This window comes from Primulina tabacum, chromosome 1, assembly GCF_025594145.1.
Source record: "Primulina tabacum isolate GXHZ01 chromosome 1, ASM2559414v2, whole genome shotgun sequence".
In the NCBI taxonomy this organism is placed as follows: domain Eukaryota; kingdom Viridiplantae; phylum Streptophyta; class Magnoliopsida; order Lamiales; family Gesneriaceae; genus Primulina; species Primulina tabacum.
In genome coordinates this window covers 57,229,727-57,256,164 of record NC_134550.1, presented here as the reverse complement: position 1 = coordinate 57,256,164, position 26,438 = coordinate 57,229,727, and the positions used below count along the sequence as shown (strand labels likewise).

At 35.7% G+C, this 26,438-nt stretch overlaps 3 protein-coding genes, 1 long non-coding RNA gene and 1 pseudogene across 6 annotated transcripts; 3 read left to right on the top strand and 2 right to left on the bottom strand.

The window, feature by feature from the left end:
* Positions 1–804: 804 nt before the first annotated feature.
* LOC142553538 (putative xyloglucan endotransglucosylase/hydrolase protein 28) lies at positions 805–3,822 on the top strand. Its single transcript, XM_075663875.1, has one exon. It carries the CDS (start codon positions 1,065–1,067, stop codon positions 1,983–1,985), a length of 921 nt encoding a protein of 306 aa, XP_075519990.1. The 5' UTR covers positions 805–1,064; the 3' UTR covers positions 1,986–3,822.
* Positions 3,823–11,959: 8,137 nt separating this feature from the next.
* Positions 11,960–12,968, top strand: LOC142520303 (homeobox-leucine zipper protein ATHB-16-like; annotated as a pseudogene).
* A 1,016-nt stretch (positions 12,969–13,984) lies between these two features.
* On the top strand, positions 13,985–21,246 carry LOC142553518 (putative membrane protein At1g16860). 2 transcript variants are annotated; one of them, XM_075663850.1, is made up of 4 exons: positions 13,985–14,389; positions 20,075–20,209; positions 20,405–20,485; positions 20,639–21,246. In XM_075663850.1, exons 1-3 carry the CDS (start codon positions 14,069–14,071, stop codon positions 20,423–20,425), a joined length of 477 nt encoding a protein of 158 aa, XP_075519965.1. In that variant the 5' UTR covers positions 13,985–14,068; the 3' UTR covers positions 20,426–20,485; positions 20,639–21,246. The 2 variants fall into 2 exon arrangements, with proteins under 2 accessions (XP_075519965.1, XP_075519957.1); XM_075663842.1 differs by having other exon boundaries at positions 20,300–20,485.
* Positions 15,400–18,522, bottom strand: LOC142520297 (uncharacterized). 2 transcript variants are annotated; one of them, XR_012813913.1, is made up of 5 exons: positions 17,736–18,522; positions 17,364–17,464; positions 16,891–16,991; positions 16,417–16,619; positions 15,400–16,145 (listed from the first exon to the last, which is right to left on the bottom strand). It is a non-coding gene; the product is annotated as an uncharacterized LOC142520297 (long non-coding RNA). The 2 variants fall into 2 exon arrangements; XR_012813912.1 differs by lacking the exon at positions 15,400–16,145 and having other exon boundaries at positions 16,169–16,619.
* Positions 21,111–24,575, bottom strand: LOC142553530 (ubiquitin-ribosomal protein eL40 fusion protein). The gene is made up of 5 exons (XM_075663865.1): positions 24,344–24,575; positions 24,174–24,260; positions 23,977–24,079; positions 21,440–21,506; positions 21,111–21,329 (listed from the first exon to the last, which is right to left on the bottom strand). The coding sequence occupies exons 1-5, from the start codon at positions 24,444–24,446 to the stop codon at positions 21,303–21,305; spliced, it is 387 nt and encodes a 128-aa protein (XP_075519980.1). The 5' UTR covers positions 24,447–24,575; the 3' UTR covers positions 21,111–21,302.
* Between the last annotated feature and the right edge of the window lie 1,863 nt (positions 24,576–26,438).

The window sequence follows — 26,438 nt, the reverse complement described above, 5'->3', positions numbered from 1 at the left end:
TTTTTTTGGAATTTTCAAGTTGGTGCCATAACTCTTCCTATAAAACAAATAAATAATAGAATGAAATATAATTTTTTTTTAATTTAAAATGAAAAGAATATAAAACATAATTTTTTGGAATTTTCAAGTTGGTGCCATAATTCTTCCTATAACTTGTATTGTAAATAAATTATAGAATGAAATATATTTTAATTTCATTGAGAATGTTAAAGTAGGTTAGAATTTGTCATCCTCGGAATAATTTTCTGAATCAAAATGGTGATAACTTTCTTGCTATACCATATCGCCACCACCAAATATCTATTTATATTTGTATGGAGAGGAGTTCGAAGTTTAGACATTGACTAGTGAAAACTTCCTCTCCCAAATGATAGCTCTAGAGAAAAGGGCATGGCCAATAAAATTAGTATAGTTTCTTGTCTTAATCTGAGTATTGAAATTAATAAAGAAATCATGAAAACAAAGCAGCATATTAATTATATAGATTTCTTTTCTTTCTATACATTTGGGACATAAATAGTGTAATATAAGTTACCGTGTTTTTAGTAATTAATTTATAAGTAGAACTGCTGAAGATCTTCCTATAGAAGTTTCTCTATTATTTCTCACCTTAATTAGAATGATGGAAAGTTACATTTATTATCAGATGAATTGTTTCATACGGGTAGGTTTGTTAAAATCCTTTTTAAACACCGCTTTAAATGCTTCCACCCTGTCATACCTCAAAGCAAATAATGAAAATCCACAAAAATCAAATTCATTTTTTATGATATCCAAGAAAAGAAATCACCGATAAATTTAATTACACTGCCTTTCCTCGTATATATTTTGTTCCATTCTTCAATTTTTACATCATATAAAATAATATATTTTAAGCTTTCTCAGAAAAGCTATGGCTAACCTACACAAGGAAAGAAAGCCTGTATCCAGCAAATATTTCAGTAATATAGCACCCTCCGGTGTTCTGCAATCTGCGTTGTATAAATTAATACGTACATTCACTAAATCAAAGGCGAAAATGAGAATAATTTAGAGAAGTTGAAAAAAACAAGGATTTTCGGATAATGAGTGTGTGTATTATACTAATTTTGCTCTTCCTTTTCAGCACGATTATAATGTTCCATGTGAGTCATACTCAGATAAATTATCAATCCCTCGTCTCATTCGACAAAGGGTTCAATCCATTATACGGAGAGCTTAACATCAGTCCTTACGAAGCCAACAAATCGGTACAAATCTCCATGGATGAAGCAACTAGTTCTGGCTTCCAGTCAAAGCTAATGTACATGTATGGACACTTCGAGTCATCCATAAAGTTGCCGGAAAATTATAGCGCAGGAGTCGTGGTCACCTTCTACACGTGCAACGATCACAAGTACCCGTATCGCCACGACGAAATAGATTTCGAGTTCTTGGGTCACATCCATGGTCAAGAGTGGTTGGTGCAGACAAATTTCTATGGAAACGGGAGTACTAGTAGAGGAAGGGAAGAGAGATATGTATTATGGTTCGACCCTTCGCAGGATTTTCACCGTTATGGGATTCTGTGGACTGATGATAGAATCACATATTACGTGGATGATGTTCCGATCAGGCATGTGAGAAGAGTGGAATCCATGCGAGGTGATTTCCCATCTAAAGAAATGGGAGTATATGGGACTATATGGAACGGGTCGGATTGGGCCACAAGTGGTGGGCAGCACAAATTGGATCTTAGTCATGGACCCTATGTAGCCAAGTACTCGAGTTTTGTGTTAAATGGATGTGCATTTAACCCGACTCAAAAACCGTACCGATGCAAATTTTGGAATGAATTGACAAGCAAAGAGAGGGTCCGAATGCAGGGTTTTCGAAGAAAATATATGACTTATTCGCATTGCTACGATAAAAGACGTTACATTGTTCCATTGCCCGAATGTGTGGTTGATTTCATGGAACTTGAACATCTTCGAAAATTTGATCGTTGGACTTTCGGGGAATTTTAGATTAGTTTGCTTACGGTGTTTATCAACATGAGTTATCCAGAGGAAAGTAAAGCCTTAATATTACAGTTTCATTAATCTCTGATCATGAGAGGACTGTAATAATTGTTGGGTGGATAAAGGTCTTAATAATTTATATATGTGTGTGTGTGTGTGTATTTCTTTATTAATACAATAGAGTATTCGATGAGGTTCTGTTGTTAATATGAGATTGATATTTAAATAATGATCTGGGAATGATATTTTTAATGGGTTTTTTTTGTATGTATATATTATCAGTCACAACATTAGTGTTCCTTGAAATCAAGAAAATACCAGAGAAGATATCCAATGTGCAAATATAGATATCCTTTCCTAATGGCTTTATTTTCTTTTATTTTCTTTAATTCTTTACTCTCTTATTTTTTGAAAACAGTGTCATTCCTCAATGAAACAAATATTGCAGTATAAAAAGTTAAATCATCGAGTTTATTTGTGAAATCTAAAGATTTATTTAAGACACTTGACAAATAATTCTAATTAGAAACATAGGAACCAAGATTATTATCTCAGAAATAGAAACAAGCTTTTCATAAAAAAAACAACAAAGACAGAGAAAGAACACTGCGCGCGTCATTTCATCTGTAATTTGATGTTTTGTTCCCCAAAAAAAGAGGCTAATAGGGCAATGCCTAGACCTAATTGGATATCATCCTACATCGAACTATTTCGGTTCAAAATAAAGTACCACACATAATTTCCATCTAGAAATTGGGTACCCAACTCAAAATATCCAATGCTCGAGATTCACGACCACCGATTGTATATTTTCCGTTCTAAAATAATATATCAGTTTCTACTGGTACTTTTTTCTTGTTTTTTTTTTACCAACATAGTCTTGTTAATTAAATCTTGGAAAACATGCAATTATTTTTCGAACGAATTAAATTAAAATAAAACATGAAGTTTTTTTGTAAACTTTGTTATCTTAATAATTTTATTAATCTGTGTAAAAACAAACAAACAAACAAACAACTCTGCGTATTTAAGACGAGTGGAATAATATTTAATAAAAATGCATGCTTCAAGATACATACCAGTAAATAGAAGAAGAAAGTGGCAATTACATGTGGTGGTTCGGAAACTAGCAAGCTAGCCTATTCTGTTTGGTACAACCCTTGTCATTACTTCATTATCCTCGAAACAAGTCCCCTCCTTGGTTCAATTCAATTTCTTTTACTTTACATTTTTTTAAAATGTACATCATATTTACGTAATGTATCAGTGAATTAGTTTCCACAATTATAATGAGCAAATGATTTGGAGAAGTCGTTTATTTTCCAATCAATGACATGCAACATTCTCCCATGTGCACAACCAATGCTCTATTTTAAACCACAAAAACATTTTGAGTATTTTTTTATATGGATTTATTTAATATCTTGGATCATAAACCTAGGTACTAGTTCTTGTGTGCGTGTGTGTCTGAGAAAATTTAAATATACAGGCATCGTCTGAGGTTGGGAATTTGAGTTTTCAGAACAAAGTAAAAAGAGGAGAAGAAGATGATTAGTGAGGGATTAATTAATTCATGAGATGAGTTAAAAGGGGGCGGGGTAGATCTAGAAATTACAGGAAGAGGCCGGCAGATATATGGATCTGAACAAGATAACACACGAGTGGATTAATCAGATCTGGGAAAAGGCTGGGAATCATCTGACACAAAAACGCAATCATAAACATGCTTGAAAAAATAACAGAAATGGAAAAGGTTGTAATGATGAAAACCTTTTGTTTTCTAAATCGACAGACGAAAGAAATCATTCAATCGTCAAAGTCAAGATCCCCATCATTACACCAATCAGCGAACCCCAACTCTCCATATTTAGTCCCTGAAAACTGCCGATAAAAGTATTAAAAAAACAAAAACAAATTTGACCGATTCCGTTACCTTTGCGTAAATGAGTCGGTGATGTGAGCCAAGGGGGAAGCAATATTTAGGGGGGGAATGAAGCCTGGTCCGATGACACAGCAGCCTTAGATCTATAAATGAAATCCGATCAAGCAAGAGTCCTCGAGCCAGACAACGTTCCCCTCGAAAACAAAACTCCTTCTTTAATTCTCCGTAAGAGAGCTTAAATCTAAACAAACTTGGTTCTGGCCTCTCATCCATTTATCCCCCAAAACTTTCGCCTTCTTTTAAGGGAGACGGGGAGAGAGGGGAAGTAGAGCTGGAAGCAGCAGATGTGAAATGAATAGAGACCCAAAAGTAAAAGATACAAAACCTTCACCATCACTGCCCTACATTTTCGGTAGGTTTATTAATTGTAAAAATTGTTTAGATCTTACATATTTTAACTTTGAGCCATCCAGTCAATGTCTTCAACAATTGGGGTCTACATTATATATTATATATATATATATATATAATAATAATAATAATAATATAATATTAAAAAAAAAAAAACAGCGATGTCAATGGAGTAACAACAAGTAGTACTATACACAATGTACAACCGATAGTGGAAGAAGGAATATTTATTTAACCGAGATATAATACAAAATTTAAAATCATAATATTTTCAGATAATCAAGAATGCCTTCGATCATATCTCTTATACACACACACACACACACGTGTGTGTGTGGTTGGAAAATATTCCCAAAGCATCATCTAGCGGATCAAGGCTTTGGATTATGTTTGTTGATTTAGTTCACGAAATTGCTCACGAGATAAATAATATACAAGTTAAATAAAATTAGCACTGTCAGCTGCCTTTCAGCAGCTTATTTGAAATCGATGAAAATTAAAATGGCCTAATTGTGGCTTCCATTGATCATTTTGTCCACCATTCTACAGTTTACGTGACTAATAATAGTCATTGTTTCTATTATATATGTATCTAGAATTGTGTGTCTGAGAGAGAGCGATCAAATGAAGAAAATCAAGATTTTATGCGTAACCTTTAAAAGTTAAGGGAAAAAAAACTTGGCATTGAATATAAATCTTGACTCCATTGTGTGTTTGTAAATGCTAGGGATACGCCTGAAGAATGATAAAAAATAAGTGAATCCTGATTCCCATTGATAAAGGTGGAGAGCAGTTGATTTCACATCTTAATGCTTTACAAGTACAGGAATCTGTGCACACACAAAGTAATTGTCAACCCTTTTTCCTCGTTTTTCTTTGCCACAGCCCCACAACTTTAAAGTGTGTGCATATAATTAAAGAGTCATTCACTTTTACGTATGACGTGCGGGACAAATCATTAAAATATTGTATCTTATATCAAATAATTGTTTACCTGTCTAAGTATTTTCATCAATTTGCAGACCAACTCTTGAATTTAATTGCCAAATAATGATCTCGTCTACTTGAGAGGCACAATTTTCTCTTGCAAAAAATTTATCAGTGAATTTAATTTTACTGAGAAAAAAGCATTAATCGAAAGTTTCAGAGGAGGTAAGGTAGCTTGGCTCCAACTTTTGGCCCATTATGAGACGGCCAGCTCATATAAAAAGTCACTGCGCCACATATCCATCATAAACAAAAAAAACAAAAACAAAAATTGAGGCCCATATACATACATACATATACATATACATACATAAAAAATAATACTCTTTACATAAAAAATAATATTTTTTTCATGGATGACCTAAATAAGATATACGTCTCACAAAATACGATCCGTGATACCGTCACGCACAAATTTTTGCCTTTCAAAATAACCTTTGTAAAGTGTAGTTCTGAGAAACTTTATTCAGATTTATAGTACTCCGAAAAGTATCCCAAACTTCAATTTTTCTTTTTCTCTGAAAAAATTTACGTGGTTGTATATATGTTTCTGTTGATACAAAAATCAAAATGCATTTTATGTTTCAACGGCCCCTCATCACACACACAAACAAAATATATATTCAATATTTTATTTTGTTTCCATATTTCCACGTTTTCACATATCGATTTGATAAATAATTTAGGATGAATAATTAAAATTTCATGCTTTCACGATTAAAAACCAGTGACGTGCCGAGCGAGAAAACCATATTTATATATATATATATATATATATATATATATATATAAAGACAGAAAGCGAGACAATGCTTTGACTTTACATTAACCAAGAGAGAGACGCGTGTTTCCATTAGTCGATGTCGCAATGCATTATGCAAATCTTCCCTTCCAATCTTTTTAAATTTTATATTATATATTTCTATTCCTTAAATATGTCCAGTATTTGCCCATCGAGATGAAATTAATATTTCTAAGAAAACATTTATGGATATATTTCCACTTTTTGAAGGATATATGTGGCTGACTATCGCTTCACCATAGTCTTATTTAGTTAAAGAAAACATTAGTTTTCCAATAATGAACATGAACAAAAGATGCTTATATATATATACTAGAAATAATGCACATATGTTGAAGTAATTAGAATTTGAAATAAAATTAGTTAACTCAACAAAAGATAATGATAATAGTATTGTAAATTTTGACATTTCGTGTTAATAAGCATATGTAACTAATTTGGAAAAAAACATATTTTTTTTAATTTAAAAAAAAGATTTGGATTACTAAAATTTTTCTTATATCTTTTTTATCATATTTTTTTTTGTTATTTGTCATATTCTCTCAATAATGCATATATTTTATTATAATATTCATTTATTACAATCTATTTTTGACAATCAATGATATATAATTTTTTATTCACAATGTTGTTTGATTATTATTCTCTTTCATGTAAATTGAAAACAATTTCTACTGGATGCTTTTACTTTCCTAGTCACCTTTAATTTATTAGACAGTTATACTTGATAATATATAAACTACACATTATTATTAGGGGTGAGCAAAATCTCGGTTAAACCGAATTAACCGACCGAACCGAGTCAATTCAAAAATTAGGTTCATTTATTTCGGAAATTCAGTTTTCAAATTAAAGAAAATTCGGTTATATCGGTTAATTCGGTTTGGTTACGGTTTTCAAAATTTTGAAATCGGCTAACCGAATTAACCGATATAATAAATACTATTCTTTAATAAATTTTTATTATTTATCAATTTGATATATTTTTTAATTTTTAATTTTAAAATCAGCCCTAATTACTAAATAAAAACTTGTGATGTATGTGATTTTATGTGTTTATGCATTTGTGTAGACTGTAGTGTTCAAAAAAATTACATACATAACTAAAGTTAAATCACAATTTTTTTAAAACTAATCGGTTAATTCGTTTACCAACCGAATTAACCGATTTTAATTCGATTCGATTTTAGTCGGTTATGAAAATTACTTCGGTCGGTTCGGTTATTGCTAAATATTTCGGTTCGATCCGGTTATGACTAATTCGGTTCGATAGGTAACAGAACCGACCGAATAATCACCCCCAATGATTATAACAATCTATCATCGCATAAAAAGTGCTGATGAATTGATTTAAAAATATATTTATTAAATGTTGTCATTTTTTTGCAATTTATAATAATAATATTTTTGACAATAAGTCATCTTTTTACTAACTCTTATGACACTTATTTTAATATTTCATATTAACTCATAATTATAATTAGCACAATCAAATTACTAATGGTATATTGGTATTACCTCTAGAAAAATAATATATTTAATTTTCTAATTGTTTAAATATATTAACGGGAACATTTGTGTACCCTTATCTTGAGAAAATTCATTGCATTTATAAATTTTGAACGGTAAATATAACTTTATAGTATACACTTATTTGGAAACTGAATTCATTATATGACAAACGCTTCTTTCATTTCTATTTTTTTGTGTAACCCAAAAGAGTTAATATTTTTTCTCTTTTATCTTCTCCAACTCACTGTAAAAAGTTATAAAAAAATACTCATATCTAGAAAAATATTTTTATTTATGGTTTTTCTTGTCTATATATTTGTTATATATGAACATATATTCTACTTCATTGTCTTAAATGTCATATATTTTTACTATATAATTTGTGTACATTGAAGATGAATAAGTTTATTTTGTAGTTTTTTATACTTGGACTTAGGTTGATAAATTAATATGTGATATACATAGATATAAGAATTTTCAAATTCAATTTATTCATAATGATTTTTCATAACAAAGGCTAACTTCAAAATAATAAAAATTAGGATTCATAAATATTTTAAATATGATATAAAAATAATATGTGAAATTTTTTTTGACATTTTAGTTGCAAAATACAGTGATAAATGCATGTAGGTGCACTATTTTCTTGTGACAATTATAACTTTATTTAAATATCTTATTTCTCACTCAAGGATCAAAATTTGTTTATTTCTTATTTTGATTATCGACAAATCCAATATTTCATTAAAATAGTTTTTGTTAATAATATTTACACGAGTTTTGTTGTATATTTATCCAATTTGAAAGAGATAAATTATAATTCAATATATAATAATATTTGAAAATTGTAGAATGCTTATAAATTTAAAAATCGAGTAACATGTAAGGAATTATCAATTCAAAACTAAAAGTTGATGCAACATGTTTCTTCTAGCTTTACAGTTGAATAATATAGGATCGAGCGTTTGTCGCTTTACCAAAAGCTATAACTGATGGTAATTATGCAAGTCAAATCTTTAAATCATACAACAGCTCAAGCGCCTACCCATCGTTATACCAAAAAATCTATCTCCTAATAATTGCATCAATTGCAATCAATGAAAATCAAAGTTGCGATCTTGGCTCTGGTACCAATTGTAGGCTCAAGCGTTTACTGTTTTATCAAAACCTATAGATTATGGTAACAGTGCAAATCAAATATTTTAAATAGTACAACAGCTCAAGCACAACATTTAAATTACTCTATTCAACATGATCAATTATTGTACCCAACAAATAATAACCTTTTACTATATCATGTTGACAAAATCTCGAAACCCAAATTGAAAGTTGATTTAATACATTCATATTCATCATTAAATTTTATTATTTAATTTTAATAGATTTAACTTGCTTATCCACTAAAAATATTGAAAGAATTATTTATACAAGTTAATAAAAAAGTCAAAGTACATCATTTTCTGATTTCGAATAACGATCACATTATTATTACGTTACAATGATAAATAAATTATTATTTTTAGTTTATCATCATAATCTTTACCTCAATAAACACATTTTCGAATGTAGGATGTTAAATTTAATATTGACATTAGATAATTATAGTATTAATTCTAACATTCTTTTTTTATTCTTCTCAATACATTACTTTTTCTATCTTCAAATATATTAATCTATTTATTATTGTATACCAAGTATAAAAATTAATTGGTTAATTGATCATATTTAAAATTAGATGTTTAGAAAAAATTCTAATATATCTTTAAAGACCAATAGATGATGAAATTAAATTTGAAATCAAGAGAAAAATTAAGAAAATATAGAATACTATAGTGCTTAAACTTTCGCTTTGTACAGTGACAAAACATAAGGTGAGACCAAGTGAGATACTTATATATATGAGTCTCATTGCAGTGTGACTCATTCAAATATTAACTTTTTATTTTTTTAAGTATATAGTGGACTCCACTCTCACCGAATTCAATCTTAAGAAGTCGGTATTAGTAGTTTATAGGTAATAGACAATTATTTAGTTTTTAATTTAGTTCTTTTGATTAATTGTGTATTTTTTTTATGTTCTACCTAATTCATTTTTAGAATTTTTATTGAATTTTTATAATCATGATTAGAAGTGTTGCATGCAAACAATATAAAATTAATATATTTTAAAATGTTAATATTGAAGTGTCGAATAAATGTATTGAATCATTATTTAAGAAATTTTAGAAAAATAATATTCATCATAATTCAGATTTAAAGATTAACATACAGATAAATAATTACGATGAATATCTATAAAATAAATGGTGTTAGCCCAAAAAAAGTAAATATGATTATTGTAAATTAATTTTTCTTAATTAATTAGAAAATTTTCAACAAATGTGTTGAATTAATTAGAATGTTTTCAATATAGTATGTCGATAAATATGAATAAGGAGAAAGAAAAGACACATTTTAATAAAGTCATAATAATTAATAAGGGTGTGATATCTATTATATATAATAGATAATGAAGTCACAATTAATAAGGGTAAGGGTGTCAAATAAAGTCATAATATATAATAAAGTCATAATAATTAATAAGAGGTGTGAAAGTAAATTCACAATTGAAGTGACATATTTATATATATAATAGGTAAATGAATTTTTCTTAATTAATTAGAAAATTTTCACAAATGTGTTGAATTAATTATAATGTTTTCAATATAGTACGTCGATAAATTTTTTTCCATATGAGTTAGTGATTGAGTCCTTACGAACATTTAAAAAAATGTGTCTTTAGTTATATTAACAGTATCTTATAATTTAAAATATTAAATTAAACAAATTATCAAGATAAAAAATTAATTAGGAAATTCAAGAATATGTGATTACTCAATTAGTTTAATTGACACGCTTTTAGTTTGTTGATTTAATTGATGTTAAATCCACAATCACTGAGTTTGGCAAGAATTCATATAGAATAAAATACAGTTATAATAAGTTACTTGATTGTACATGTAATAAAATTTTGTATATTTCATATATGGTTGATTTATTTCATTTATAAAATTGAAATTTCATATATTACGATATAAGATTCGTTATACATCTTAACATCGATAAATTCACTAAAAATTTATATATTAATTTCCGCTACCATATAATTTTGATTTCGCCTCAGACTTTTGTGTATTCGTTTGTTTGAATTTATTATTCCTCATTTTACCAAGACCCATAATATGTCAAACATGAAAGTGAATATTAATTTAAAGAGATGATAATATTTATATATTGTAATAAACATATTTACCCCTCACGATATTGATAAAACTAATTTAAAAATAATATGTTGACGAACATATTGTCATGAATCTAAAAATACAACTCAAATGTCAACTTTGACATTCAATTTTGAGTGACTGCCAAAATGTCTCAACAACCCACAATTTTTAGACAAGATAATAACATCACAATTTTGAAATAAAACTGATATTTTTCATTTTATATCAAAATTTCATGATTGAAAATCGATAATGTTAGATATACAGATATTTAATATAAACTCGTGCGAGCTCATTTAGGCTCACCTTTAAATGAGTCGAAAAAATTTCAACCCAACTCACTTAAACTGTTTTGCGGTGCAGGCCAAACCGACAGACCCAACCCAAATTGACGCATCAAATCCCAACTATCTTTTACCGTATTTTATTTAAATAATTTATAAATATAAATCGCAAAAAAATATATGTTGCAAAAAACTTTAATTTAAACACATGAATTCTAGCAAACTGTCACACGAGGACATGGAAAAAAAATTAATAAGATACCAAAGAAAATTCACAATTCGATAATGAGTTAGTTCTAAACTTTAATTAATTTAATTTACATAATGAAAAGATAAATAAAAATATAAATCATTGGATTAAAAATAACATATTATAATGTGGGTAGACATAAAAAATTAAATACAGCAAACTGTCACACGAGGACATGGAAAAAAATTATAAGATACCAAAGAAAATTCACAATTCGATAATGAGTTATTTCTAAACTTTAATTAATTTAATTTACATAATGAAAAGATAAATAAAAATCTTAATCATTGGATTAAAATAACATATTATAATGCGGATAGACATAAAAAATTAAATACTAATAATCACACATATTTAAAATATGAATAAGGAGAAAGAAAAGACACATTTTAATAAAGTCATAATAATTAATAAGGGTGTGATATCTATTATATATATTAGATAATGAAGTCACAATTAATAAGGGTAAGGATGTCAAATAAAGTCACAATATATAATAAAGTCATAATAATTAATAAGGGTGTGAAAGTAATTTCACAATTGGAGCGACATATTTATATATATATAATATATAATATAATAGATAGCTAACTAGCTAGAAGTCAGCCACCGGTCAAGAATCCCAAAAACCAAAACACCGCACGATACAATCTCTGAACATTCTATGTATCTTGTCATCTCTACTTATGGCCATACATGCTAACTAAATCCCAGGAACTAAAGATTTTCACAAATTCTGAGTGAAAAATATGTTCAACTGTGACGCATATAATGAGAAGCAGAAGGAGAGAAGGTTCAGTGATGAGCAAATACGAACTCTAGAAGAGGTGTTTGAGTCAGAGACCAAGCTGGAGACAGGAAACAAGAATGAAACTGGCTAAACAATTAGGACTGCAGCCACGACAGATCGCTATATGGTTTCAAAACAAGAGAGCACGATGGAAATCGAAGACCATAGAGAAAGATTATGGCCTCTTATTAGCTGATTACAAAAATTTATCTTCCCAGTTTGAGGCTTTAAAGAAAGAGAAGCAGTCCTTACTTTTCCAGGTACTATACTCCACGTTCTATTTATGAAATCCAATCAGACGTACGGTAGCGGTGGTATCCCAGGTCTAATTTTCGATTTATATCCTTCTTGAACAGCTGCAGAAGCTGAAGAATGAGACGATGGGAAAGTTCGAAGAGAATTTATGTCAGTCTCAAATTCAAGAAACGGCACCGAGGCACACCAGCATCGATTTTCTGGCGAATAATACCCCAAGTAAATATATGGAGGGAATTGTATCAGACGATTATCATAGCAGCAGCGTGGAAAAGGTTGGTCCATCGGGGTTTGCCGAAGTGAAAGCGTACCAGTATCTGAATTCTGCAATGGCTGAGGTGCTGGATGTTTCCTCTACATCACCACTTGAAGATTTGGGCAGTCTTGAGACTGATGATATGATGAATCAGGTTACTAAAAATACTGATCAATGGTGGTTCTGATCTTGATTTGACTAAATCAAGTTACATATATGGGAGATGATTGTGAATTAGAATAAGCAGATTTTGTTGCTTCGTGTTCATATAATAAAGTGGCAAGGTGTTATCTTACACTGGCAATTGACAAGTTTGATAGCCACGAAGGGAATATAACTGATTAAATAAATATTTTTTAATTATTTTTTAATATTGTGAAATTAATATATTGAATTTTGTCACTAATAAGGTTTCCTACACTATTGATATCTATAATAAGATTTGTTAGAATATTGATATTTGTAATAAAATATCTAGATATTATATTATTTTTCAAAAGAGTTTATTTTCTAATAAATTTTTGTTTCCGAATTTGTAATAGGACTCTATACGACAAATAAAATCTATGACAAATGAAGTCTATAAATAAGAGATAATTGTTGCTGGATGCGTATGATTTTTTTAGTTGAAGGAGAGCAGTGAACTCTCGCAAGAAATTAAATTGGAGAGTTAATAAAGAGCTCAAACCAAGAAGTATTGTTGTGCTGCCGTGAAGTGTTGAAGATACTTGAAAATAACACTCGTGTAAAGTGTTGGTTGAAAAGTTACTTGTGCCTCCGAGTTTATGCAATACAGTTGTTGCAAAAAATCTCCCAATCTTTGCATATTTTCAACATTTCCGAATCTATGCATTTGGTCGATTTCTCGGTATATCAAGGGTTATCCTTGCGTTGTTGAATACCACTCTTATTGCTTTGAAGGCTATGTGACATCCTAGTGCTGCTAAATGGATATCCTGCCTGCGTATATGATGAATCAGGGATAGAACAAAATTATGTGTAATACATTATAAGTCCAATCATACTTCCAAAATTAAAGGTTTTGATTTTAATGAAAATACAGTTTCATACATTATATTACAAGAAAGTAGAATTTTTTTTATAAAAAAAAAAACTCACTCTGGAATAACAAAAAAAGCATACGTAGTTAACTCAACTTACATTCATGTACGTAAGCAGGTTATGTAAAAGTATTTTTTTTTACATATAATCATCTAAAAAATGAAAATATATGAAAAGATAATGTGCTTTAAAATAATAATACGACAAAAGTAACTAACATAAAAGTTTTAGTAGGACAGAACTTTTTTTTTATTTTTGTTTTGGTCCCCTTTCAGTATCAACCCTAATCAGCCACCGGCAGGAAAGGGAACGAAATATGTGGGGATCACACTGAAATGAAAGACCACATAAACGCAGCTTCCCCCATAGTCCATAGGCTTCCCCACCACCGCCACAGCCGTTGCCGCAGCCTCATTTCTCGGGGGATAATTTTCCTGCTTGTAACTTTATTTTTGGTGGGACTTTGCGTCTCTACATTCATCCTCATAGTTGTTCACAATGCCGTCTTCTTCATGCTCCTCCTCTGCATCTCAACTCTCGTCGCCGCTTTCCTGCTCTGGAATTCCCGAAACGGCGCCGTGTCACGTTTCCTCCATTCTTTCCCAGATTCCGATCTCGCCACCGCCGCTCATGGCCAGCTCGTCAAGGTTACAGGGGTATGAAATAAATGAGGAATTTTATGAAAAACTGCATTGTTTTCTGATTGCGGGTTCGTATGATGGGATGCAAGAATGCATTTTTATGTGTATTTGAAGCGGCTATGAATTGGTTTTAGTTTAAAGAAACCTTTTTTAAGAAGGCATTGCCCAAGGTTTTTGCGGCAAAAGTTAATTTCTACTCTCATATGTGAGTGGTTAACGAAATCCTACCTACGTGGACACTATCTTCACTTCATTTCAACGGTATAATTTCAAAAAAAAGAAGTGGTCATATATATGTGATGCGATCCTGGTGAAATGAGTGAGCAGGGTCGGGTGCTCCACCGGATCTGCTATCAAAATGATGAAGGAAATAAGAGCAATGTAGATATCTGAACCAGAAACTTCTTCCCCGGGCGGAGAGGACTTCCTACACTCAAGAAGGTAACCACGTGAATAGGCGCCGGAGGGGTGTCCGGCGTGGCCACTCCAATGCTTAAGTCAGTGAATAATTCAAGCCAATAACCAATGTAACCAAGTGATGGTTGTGATATTGGTGTGATTGAATGAATGTAAATGTAAATAGAGAATCTGGTATTTATAGTAGGAGAAGTAATGATGACCTCGTTCTCCGTGCTACCTACTAATTATAGTAGGACGGCTGAGCACACCCTATAATCTGACATGTCAAATATCATACTGGTCACATCCAGCCCATTTGATTTTGTCAACCCATCGGCCTGGTGTCAGAGATGGGACAGTCGTCCACATCCTATTCTGCTAGTATACTCGAGTGCGGTGCTCATATCGAGGTGGCCCGGGTAGAAAGTTCCCGAGAGTTTGAACGAGAGCCTGGACGTCCGGTGGCCTAGGGAAGAGACGTCACGGGCATTCACCCGCCTGGCTCCTGATGAACCCTTCCTGTCGACTTGTCCTGATTCTGGCCATCCATCCAGAGTATCCTTGGTCGTCCATGCCCCGGGCACAAGAATCGTCCATGACTCGGGCACAACCCGGGCTATCCCGAGGGTATCATCACTCCCTCCTTAAATAGTCGGGCTAGAGTCATACTCGTTGTCCCGATTAGTCTTGTGTGCCCGATCATGGAAAATATTTAATTTGTCTGTAAAAGCATCGGGGGCTTCATGTATCCCAGAGATGGGTTGAAATGCCGGAGTCTCGTGTCAAATGGACTTGAGATAAGATGCCGGGACCTCATGTCTCTTGGGCTTTAAATAGATTGCCGGGGCCTCATATCTCCCGGACTCAGGAATGGTCGAGGTGCGGAGCCCCGAGCCAGGTTTGAGAACTCTGGGCTTATAAATAACCAAGGTGCGGAGCTTTGGGCCGGGGAGCATGTCCAGGTCTTGGGAGTGGTCGAGGTGCGGAGCCCCGAGCCAGGTTTGAGAACCCTGGGCTTATAAATAACCAAGGTGCAGAGCCTTGGGTCGGGGAACATGTCCCGGGACTTGGGAATGTTCGAGGTACGGAGCCCCGAGCCAGGTTTGAGAACCCTGGGCTTATAAATAACCAAGGTGCGGAGCCTTGGGCCGGGGAACATGTCCCTGGACTTGGGAATGGTCTAGGTGCGGAGCCCCGAGCCAGGTTTGAGAACCCTGGGCTTATAAATAACCAAGGTGCGGAGCCTTGGGCCGGGGAACATGTCCCGGGACTTGGGAATGGTCGAGGTACGGAGCCCCGAGCCAGGTTTGAGAACCCTGGGCTTATAAATAACCAAGGTGCGGAGCCTTGGGCCGGGGAACATGTCCCGAGACTTTGGAATGGATGAGGTGCGGAGCCCCGAGCCAGGTTTGAGAACCCTTGGCTTATAAGATAACCAGGGTGCGGAGCCCTGGCCTTCATAAATGGTCAAGGTACGGAGCCCCGAGCCAGGGTACGGATCCCTGGACTTAAGAGATAACCAGGGTGCGGAGCCCTGGCTTTCATAAATGGTCGAGGTACGGATCCCCGAGCCAGGTTTGAGAACCCTAGGCTTATAAATAACCAAGGTGCGGAGCCTTGGGCCGGGGAACATGTCCCGGGACTTGGGAATGGTCGAGGTGCGGAGCCCCGAGCCAGGTTTGAGAACCCTGGGCTTATAAATAACCAAGATGCGGAGCCTTGGGCCGGGGAACATGTCCCGGGACTTGGGAATGGTCGAGGTACGGAGCCCCGAGCCAGGTTTGAGAACCCTGGGCTTATAAATAACCAAGGTGCGGAGCCTTGGGCCGGGGAACATGTCCCGGGACTTGGGAATGGTCGAGGTGCGGAGCCCTGAGCCAGGTTTGAGAACCCTTGGCTTATAAGATAACCAGGGTGCGGAGCCCTGGCCTTCATAAATGGTCGAGGTACGGAGCCCCGAGCCAGGGTACGGATCCCTGGACTTAAGAGATAACCAGGGTGCGTAGCCCTGGCCTTCATAAATGGTCGAGGTACGGATCCCCGAGCCAGATTTGAGAACCCTGGGCTTATAAATAACCAAGGTGCGGAGCCTTGGGTCGGGAAACATGTCCCGGGACTTGGGAATGGTCGAGGTGCGGAGCCCCGAGCCAGGTTTGAGAACCCTGGGCTTATAAATAACCAAGGTGCGGAGCCTTGGGTCGGGGAACATGTCCCGGGACTTGGGAATGGTCGAGGTGCGGAGCCCCGAGCCAGGTTTGAGAACCCTGGGCTTATAAGATAACCAGGGTGCGGAGCCCTGGCCTTCATAAATGGTCGAGGTACGGAGCCCCGAGCCAGGGTACGAATCCCTGGACTTAAGAGATAACCAGGGTGCGGAGCCCTGGCTTTCATAAATGGTCGAGGTACGGATCCCCGAGCCAAGTTTGAGAATCCTAGGCTTATAAATAACCAAGGTGCGGAGCCTTGGGCCGGGGAACATGTCCCGGGACTTGGGAATGATCGAGGTGCGGAGCCCCGAGCCAGGTTTGAGAACCATGGGCTTATAAATACCAAGATGCGGAGCCTTGGGCCGGGGAACATGTCCCGGGACTTGGGAATGGTCGAGGTACGGAGCCCCGAGCCAGGTTTGAGAACCCTGGGCTTATAAATAACCAAGGTGCGGAGCCTTGGGCCGGGGAACATGTCCCGGGACTTGGGAATGGTCGAGGTGCGAAGCCCTGAGCCAGGTTTGAGAACCCTTGGCTTATAAGATAACCAGGGTGCGGAGCCCTGGCCTTCATAAATGGTCGAGGTACGGAGCCCTGAGCCAGGGTACGGATCCCTGGACTTAAGAGATAACCAGGGTGCGTGGCCCTGGCCTTCATAAATGGTCGAGGTACGGATCCCCGAGCCAGATTTGAGAACCCTGGGCTTATAAATAACCAAGGTGCGGAGCCTTGGGCCGGGGAACATGGCCCGGGACTTGGGAATGGTCGAGGTGCGGAGCCCCGAGCCAGGTTTGAGAACCCTGGGCTTATAAATAACCAAGGTGCGGAGCCTTGGGCCGGGGAACATGTCCTGGGACTTGGGAATGGTCGAGGTGCGGAGCCCCGAGCCAGGTTTGAGAACCCTGGGCTTATAAATAACCAAGGTGCGGAGCCTTGGGCCGGGGAACATGTCCCGGGACTTGGGAATGGTCGAGGTACCGAGCCCCGAGCCAGGTTTGAGAACCCTGGTCTTATAAATAACCAAGGTGCGGAGCCTTGGGCCGGTGATCATGTCCCGGGACTTGGGAATGGTCGAGGTGCGGAGCCCCGAGCCAGGTTTGAGAACCCTGGGCTTATAAATAACCAAGTTGCGGAGCCTTGGGCCGGTGATCATGTCCCGGGACTTGGGAATGGTCGAGGTGCGGAGCCCCGAGCCAGGTTTGAGAACCCTGGGCTTATAAGATAACCAGGGTGCGGAACCCTGGCCTTCATAAATGGTCGAGGTACGGAGCCCCCAGCCAGGGTACGGATCTCTGGACTTAAGAGATAACCAGGGTGCGGAGCCCTGGCATTCATAAATGGTCGAGGTACGGATCCCCGAGCCAGGGTACGGATCCCTGGACTTTAAATAGGATGCCGGGGCCTCATACCTCCCGGGCTTAAGATAATGTGCCGGGGGCCTCATACCTCCCGGACTGTTAAGAATGTGCCGGGGCCTTATACCTCCCGGGCTTTAGATAATGTGCCGGGGCCTCAAACCTCCCGGACTTAAGATAATGTGCCAGGGCCTCGTACCTCCCGGACTTCAAGAATGTGCCGGGGCCTTATACCTCCCGGGCTTTAGATAATGTGCCGGGGCCTCAAATCTCCCGGACTTAAGATAATGTGCCGGAGCCTCGTACCTCCCGGACTTTCAAGAATGTGCCGGAGCCTTATACCTCCATAGCTTTAGATAATGTGCCGGGGCCTCAAACCTCCCGGACTTAAGATAATGTGCCGGGGCCTCGTGTCTCCCGGACTTAAGAGAATTTGTTTTACCTGCTGTATGAGTTTTATTAAAAATCAAATCACTAACCTGGATATATTGAATCCGAATTCATTTTCGATAGAGTGAAACTTCTCTGGTTGAGCTAAATTAGGTGACTAATATAACTGTATACTATTGAGTACATAGCAAATGCTCTTCATGCCAATCCGGGATAGCTGCTGAGCTTTGAGCCCATATGAAATCCACATATAAGATATGTGCCGAGCGCGAGGTCGGACTTGTATGTTTGCAAAGCAGAGTTGGGCTTATTTTTGAATTGAAACCATATCTACGTCTTGAGCTCAATTTCCCACAGACGGCGCCAATGATGCGATACTGGTGAAATGAGTTAGCAGGGTCGGGTGCTCCACCGGATCTGCTATCAAAATGATGACGGAAATAAGAGCAATGTAGATATCTGAACCAGAAGCTTCTTCCCCGGGCGGAGAGGACTTCCTACACTCAAGAAGGTAACCACGTGAATGGGCGCCGGAGGGGTGTCCGGCGTGGCCACTCCGATGCTTAAGTCAGTGAATAATTCAAGCCAAGAACCAATGTAACCAAGTGATGGTTGTGATATTGGTGTGATTGAATGAATGTAAATGTAAAGAGAGAACCTGGTATTTATAGTAGGAGAAGTAATGATGACCTCATTCTCCGTGCTACCTACTAATTATAGTAGGACGGCTGAGCACACCCTATATTCTGACATGTCAAATCTCATACTGGTCACATCCAGTCCATCTGATTTTGTCAACCCATCGGCCTGATGTCAGAGATGGTACAGTCGCCCACATCCTATTATGCTAGTATACTCGAGTGCGGTGCTCATATCGAGGTGGCCCGGGTAGAAAGTTCCCGGGAGTTTGAACGAGAGCCCGGGCGTCCGGTGGCCTAGGGAAGAGACGTCCCGGGCATTCACCCGCCTGGCTCCTGATGAACCCTTCCTGCCGACTTGTCCTGATTCTGGCCATCCATCCAGTATCCTGGGTCGTCCATGCCCCGGGCACAAGAATCGTCCATGACTCGGGCACAACCCGGGCTATCCCGAGGGTATCAATATGCATGTGCAAATCTTGACCATCCATCATGGACAATGCCCACATGGATATGATAAATAAGAGAGAATTGGTTAAATAACCTCGCTCAACTCTTTTTTTAAGAAATTGGCCTCTTCATTAGTATTTGAATTATACTTGAAGATGTCATTTTTTTAAAAAAATAGTTGACTGGAGTTAAAAAATAAAATACCCCGATAAATAAACCTATGTGAGTTGCACTGTATCTGAAAATTATTGTCAAATTCAGGTGGTCTCCTGCGGGACTGTTTGCTTAGAATCTTCATATGAAAAGGTTACTCAATGCGCCTACACATCTGCCGTGTTGTACGAGTGCTCCCATGTCGCGGGATTGGTATTCCCATGGAGACTAGCTTATTCAGAGGTATTTTTCTTCACCAACTCCTGCGATTTGCTTCGGTTCTCATATCCCAAAAATGCAATTTATGATTTCATATTTGCCCATTTCTGGCAGAGGCTCTCAACTGATTTCTACGTAACTGACCTAAAGTACCCTGATTCTAAACTTATTCCTTTGATATGTGAGAGTACACCTAATTCAAACAACCCCAAAATGCAGAGATATGTCCTCCAGCTTTAGAAAGTGGCTAAGCGAGAGAAATTTATCAGGTGAAGCCCGTTTGCTGCGCCTGGAAGAAGGGTAAAGCTTCGATTGTGGGTTTGGTTTTTTCTCTACCAAACAACACGTGCATATATATACTAATGAATATATCCAGAACCTAGATCTTGAAAGGTTTTCCATGAATGGGCTAATGGATTGGCGTCTGACTGCAATTTTACTTGCATTTGATAGATACGTGAAAGAAGGCAGCACAGTGAACGTGATGGGAATACTCAGTATAAACAATCGTGTTCCGAAGATTGTTCACCCACAGGAAATACTCTCCACGGGATGTATGTGGCAAAAACTGCATCTTCCCATGGACATGGAAGGTCTCATAATCGGAATCTCCAAAACAGTATGTTGTCAAGGGAGTAAATGACAGTCATGCGACTCAGACAGGAAATCAAGTTTGCCTCCATGACCATCATTTTTAAGCTCTCTCCTGTGTAGCTCTATAGAAACCTGTTCTATTTTCTTGAAGAACTAGCTAATGCCCAACCTCATTTTGTTGTCAATTGTTGCATCGCAACTTGCAAGCTTCAAGCCTTTAGTTTCTTCCAAAGAAGAATTAATCGAAAAAGAATTTATGCAGAGATTAATTAAGCTAAAAACTCTTCATATTTTTAGCAATTTTTGGGCAACAACACAGACCAGAGCTCGGTAAAATAAACATAATCAGTGATTGTATTATGGATACATGTGTCTAAAATTTCCCGATAATAAAGAAACAACTATTGGTCCATGCAGGTTCAACACAAACAGTTCAAAATTAATATAATTCCTTGTAGGCAAGACAACAGCGACATGAAAATTCACATGCCATCTCCTCACGAAACCAAATGCATAAGCATGTCTACTTGATCTTCTTCTTTGGCCTCAACTGCGTAGTAAAATGAAATTTTTATCAAGCAGAATATTCTACCGATTCAATGGATATCTATCTAATTAACAAAAAAGTAATAATTATGGAATCAATGCATCCAAACTTGCCTGATTGCTATGTCCACATTTCTTTTTTCTGCAATTAACAGCACGAGGGTGCAAACGAGCGTAGCATCTGAAATCACATGAATCTCCCGTTAAAGTTCAAGATATACTGAAAATTGATATGTCAGCACACCGCGTACTCACATCAAGGCATCAAATACTTAAAAGCCCACATTGACTAATCCTAATTTGAAGAAGTTCATATGTCAATTTTATGATTCTATAAAAATGATGAAATTTAAATCCTACTTCTAGACAGAGAACTGACTGGAACATATAGTTTCAATGGATATAACTTGTCAATTTATGTATATCGTCAACTAAAAAATTAAAAACGAACTTCTGAACATTTACGATTTGTAGAGTAAGTTTTTAATGGGCATCTGTTCCAGAACTTTGACACGATTTTGGAAACTTTAGATGAGTGCATAGCCTTTGCTTGATTATGGAATTGAGGTATGTAGGATAAACATACAGAACAAGTGGGTCAGGGTTTAACACCCTCCAAGAAAGATGGAATCAGCTGACCGAGTTCGGTATTAATGGTGTTAAGCATAAATAAAATTATTCAAGTTCTTTAGTATTCGATTTAAATGAGGGTTGATAGAGATAAAGTGGAGTTTAAGCCAATACTATGCCATTTTCAATTATATAATTTAGCATAGTTTTATGGCTTGTAAGATTCTAGTTGAATGATGTGTTATAAAATTTTCTTCATCTAGAGTTGTATCCCTTGGTAATCCTTCACGCAACAAGGCACATGCTTTCACTTATGTCTCACTCGTACGTTCTACAATACACATGCGCCTAATGAGACTAATAACTATGATCTGAGCTCCAATTTAAGGAAAAATTATTAAAATTCTTTCAAATGAGCTTAATTTGGTTTTTTTATGGCTTATATAATGTCAGCACTACACATACATTTTTTCTTCTAAAAGCACCTAAAGTTGGTGACAAAATTTTGAAAAGAACTGTAGCCTAGAGAAATCCTTAGATGGGGGAAGCAGATTCCAGACTTTAAAGGGTTGGCATCTTAAGATGTTTTGCAGAGTAGCACAAAACTGATAGAAGGATATATGAAGCGAACAAATGTTCATGTAATCATAATAATAACAATATCCAACAAATATAAATGTAAAGAGAGAAAACACAAAATCGGTGACTACTAAAATACCACAGGCAGATGAGAGAAATCACCATATCAACCATGGTTCGCCGGAACGGCCGTTAAGCAGTCGGAATGGCCGTTGCGAACGGAAACGGTGACCGCCGTTCCAAAACTCCAGGGCAAAGCGGTGATTGTTTTGTAGAGCTGTTCTTCGACTTTTTAGCGGCGATTAAACGACGATGCGGAACGGAATGGCGGATCGGGAAATGTGGCAGTAGTTGTGGTTTTTAGTATAATGTCTTGTATATTGATTCAATTGTTGTGAGATCACTTCCATTAGAAAGATAAGATATAAGGCTATAACTTTCATGTTTTGAGTTTTGTTCAAATCATTAGCGAAGACGAGCCAAAAGTGGCCCGAAGTGTGTCGTGTGTATCGTTGTTCTTGCACTGACACATGTTCGGAAAATGAGCATAACTTTTTACTCAGACCTTCAAATGACATGAGACTAATTGGAAACGCAAGAAAACACATAGACCTTCAAGTACAGCTGATAGTTCTACTGTGTTTCGTGGATTCGGATAATATAATCGTCGTGAATAAACACTACTACAAAATCAATCATCACATTCTAATGATCTTTCGTCATCTCAATCTAATCAATATCCCTATAGACAATCACGTCAATATCCAAATGTTCGAAATCAATTTAATCTACGAGATACTGATGAAGAATATAACAATGATTTCGCTCCTACGCGTCATTCTTCATGGTATTAGCTTTGGTATGTTATAATTTTTAGTGTGTATTTCTTATTGTGCTATTATTGTAAAATAGTTTTGTACTGATATATTAATTTGTAATAACTTCATATATTTTATTTTTTAGTATGATGTAATTTATATTTAAATTTTTTTACCAATTTTTTGAATTTATTAATTTTTTTATACAAGCGTTCCGCAACATATCATTGGAACTGGAACGGTAGTTGCCGTTCCAAGCACCGCAACCGTTCCGGCGAACCATGATATCAATCAAGGACCCCAAAAAATTCTCATAATTAAAACTGCACCCACCTAGCTTTTCAAAGCACACTCACCCAAAATAATTTTACAAGAAATAATGTTCAATAATATGTCACGTAAGACACAACAATGAAGTTCTAAACAGAGTAAAATGTCCCTCCTATTTCCGAATACCGAATCACATTTCATTATCTACCCAAGAAGGCAAGTAACAGAAGAAGATAAAATTAACGCTTCATACAAATTAATCAATTAATTCGATATCAATAGGAGTACCTTACAACACAAAATATCCATCGCATTTGCTATGATTTTATCCATATTTGAGCACAGATTATCTCAAAAATGTTAACTTTAAACCAGAGTACATTAAGAAAATAAAGAACACATTCACGATCTTACTTGCGGCAAATCATCTTGTCCTGATTGTATTTCCTCGCCAAAGCCATCAACGACGGTTCGATAATCCCGCCACGGAGCCTCAAAACCAAATGCAATGTCGATTCTGACCAAAACGAAAATTTTCAATCCAGCAACGAATCGTCAAGTATAGAAAGTATAAAGTCCAACAAAATCAATTGACAGACAAAGCTAACCACCTTTCTGAATGTTGTAGTCTGCAAGTGTGCGGCCATCTTCTAGCTGCTTTCCAGCAAAAATCAACCTCTGCTGATCCGGAGGAATCCCTAAAAAGGATCGGCAATCAATATCAAATCATAAAAAAAAAGCCTTGAGTACACAGGTGATTGAAAGAAAGAGTGATCAATACCTTCCTTGTCCTGAATTTTAGCCTTCACATTATCGATGGTGTCACTGGATTCAACTTCGAGCGTTATAGTCTTCCCGGTTAGGGTCTTGACGAAGATCTGCATTCTTTCAGCTGAGTAACCGCCGCCGCTGAATGGAATTTGATCGATGGAAGCGTATCAATTACGAGATTTATCACTTATATACCCGCGCTAAGAATTAGGGTTTTGGGTATTGGTCTGCCAAAATAACTTGAATTTGTTAGTGGGCTTTATAACAAGAGGCTTCGCTTATTTGTTTGGGCTTTCCTTTAATGAGAATATTATATGTCACATCGCGAATACTACAAATTATTTGTTTATTATAAATTAAAAATTTATTATTTTAAAAATATATATATATATATATATATGATTGAATTGAATATTATAATAGTTATCCTTCTTATCATACTAAAGATTTTATCAAGTCACTCAATGTTTTATATAGAAAAAAATCTAAACAAAACTTTCATTTAAAATCGAACAACACTTCTAAATTAAAAATAATTTTGTGTTAATTATTTAGTATTATAACACATGCAACATATGTATATCTTTTACTAGCATATAATTAAGATTCGTGTTGTTTTACTAACGTGGTAAATTAAATATAAATTAATTTTACAAAAAATTATTAAAATGAAATATAAATAAATAAAAATAATCTGCAAATTAAGTTAGCTAAATTGAACAAAACTCATGCTTTCATCTACCATTTCATTCAAGAAATATATACATATAATAAAAGATTATTATGTCTTGGACCATCTAACCTATCTACAATAATTAGACCAACCAAACACCCTCCTTTCGGGATGGGTGAACTAGGGGTGGGCACGGGTCGGATTTTTCGGGTTTCGGGTAGTTCGGATCGAGTACCCGATTTTTTCGGGTAGCATTTTCATTACCCGAACCCGATCCGATTCTGGATAATACCTGCCTTTTCGGGTACCCGATAAGATCGGGTTCAGGTAGGGGTCGGGTTCGGTTTTTTTTGTTTTGACAAAATAACATTTTATCATTTTGTGCTTATCAAATAATATGTGACGAGAAAATAGGCTTATCAAAATAATATTGTCTCGTGAATGTATACAAAAGTTAAACACAAAAAAATCGAGCATAAAATATTTAGATGCATATATAAGAAATTAACAAGTCTAATCTTGAAATCCAACTTAGATATTCACCAAAAAAATCAGAATCAACATCTTGTTTGACTTTCAAAATATCATATGGAATGTTTTATCACCTGCATAAAGATGTAATTTATTAACAAAAAAATGAACATCATAAAACAAAAAATAAAGTGTATCAATAATACGTACAGCCCATATGTTTTTTTTTTTTTTTTTGCAAAATGGATTTTCAATTTATTAAACTGGACCGATCCAATTATAAGCCCATATATATTTTTTTATTTTTAAAAAACAATCGGGTATCCGATCGGGCAATTCGGGTAGCAATTCTATACCCGAACCCGATCTGACAAAAATATAATCGGGTTCGGGTACTACCCGAACTCGAATAATTACCCGATTTTACCCGACAATTGCACTCGATCGGGTTCGGGTCGGGTGGAACTCGAGAAACCCGATCCGATTGCACACCCCTAGGGTGAACTGTGTTTTATATTCCTAAATGTTTTTTGAAAAAATTTGAAAAAAGCATATATTATATGATGCTAGTATATATTTATACTACCCGAACTCGAATAATTACCCGATTATACCCGACAATTGCACCCGATCGGGTTCGAGTCGGGTGGAACTCGAGAAACCCGATCCGATTGCACACCCCTAGGGTGAACTGTGTTTTATATTCCTAAATGTTTTTTGAAAAAATTTGAAAAAATCATATATTATATGATGCTAGTATATATTTAATTCATCGGTCGTTACATTTGGATACATTCGTCGGTCGTATATGTGCATGTGTGTGTATTTTTTAAGAAAACAAAAAATTGGTAGTTTATGTTTTTTTAGCTTTAATATAATCTCAGCCAAATACAAATTTTCCAATAAAAGTGACTTCCAAGATAGACACCCTGCCCTCTTACAAAGTTAATTTTTCACTCCA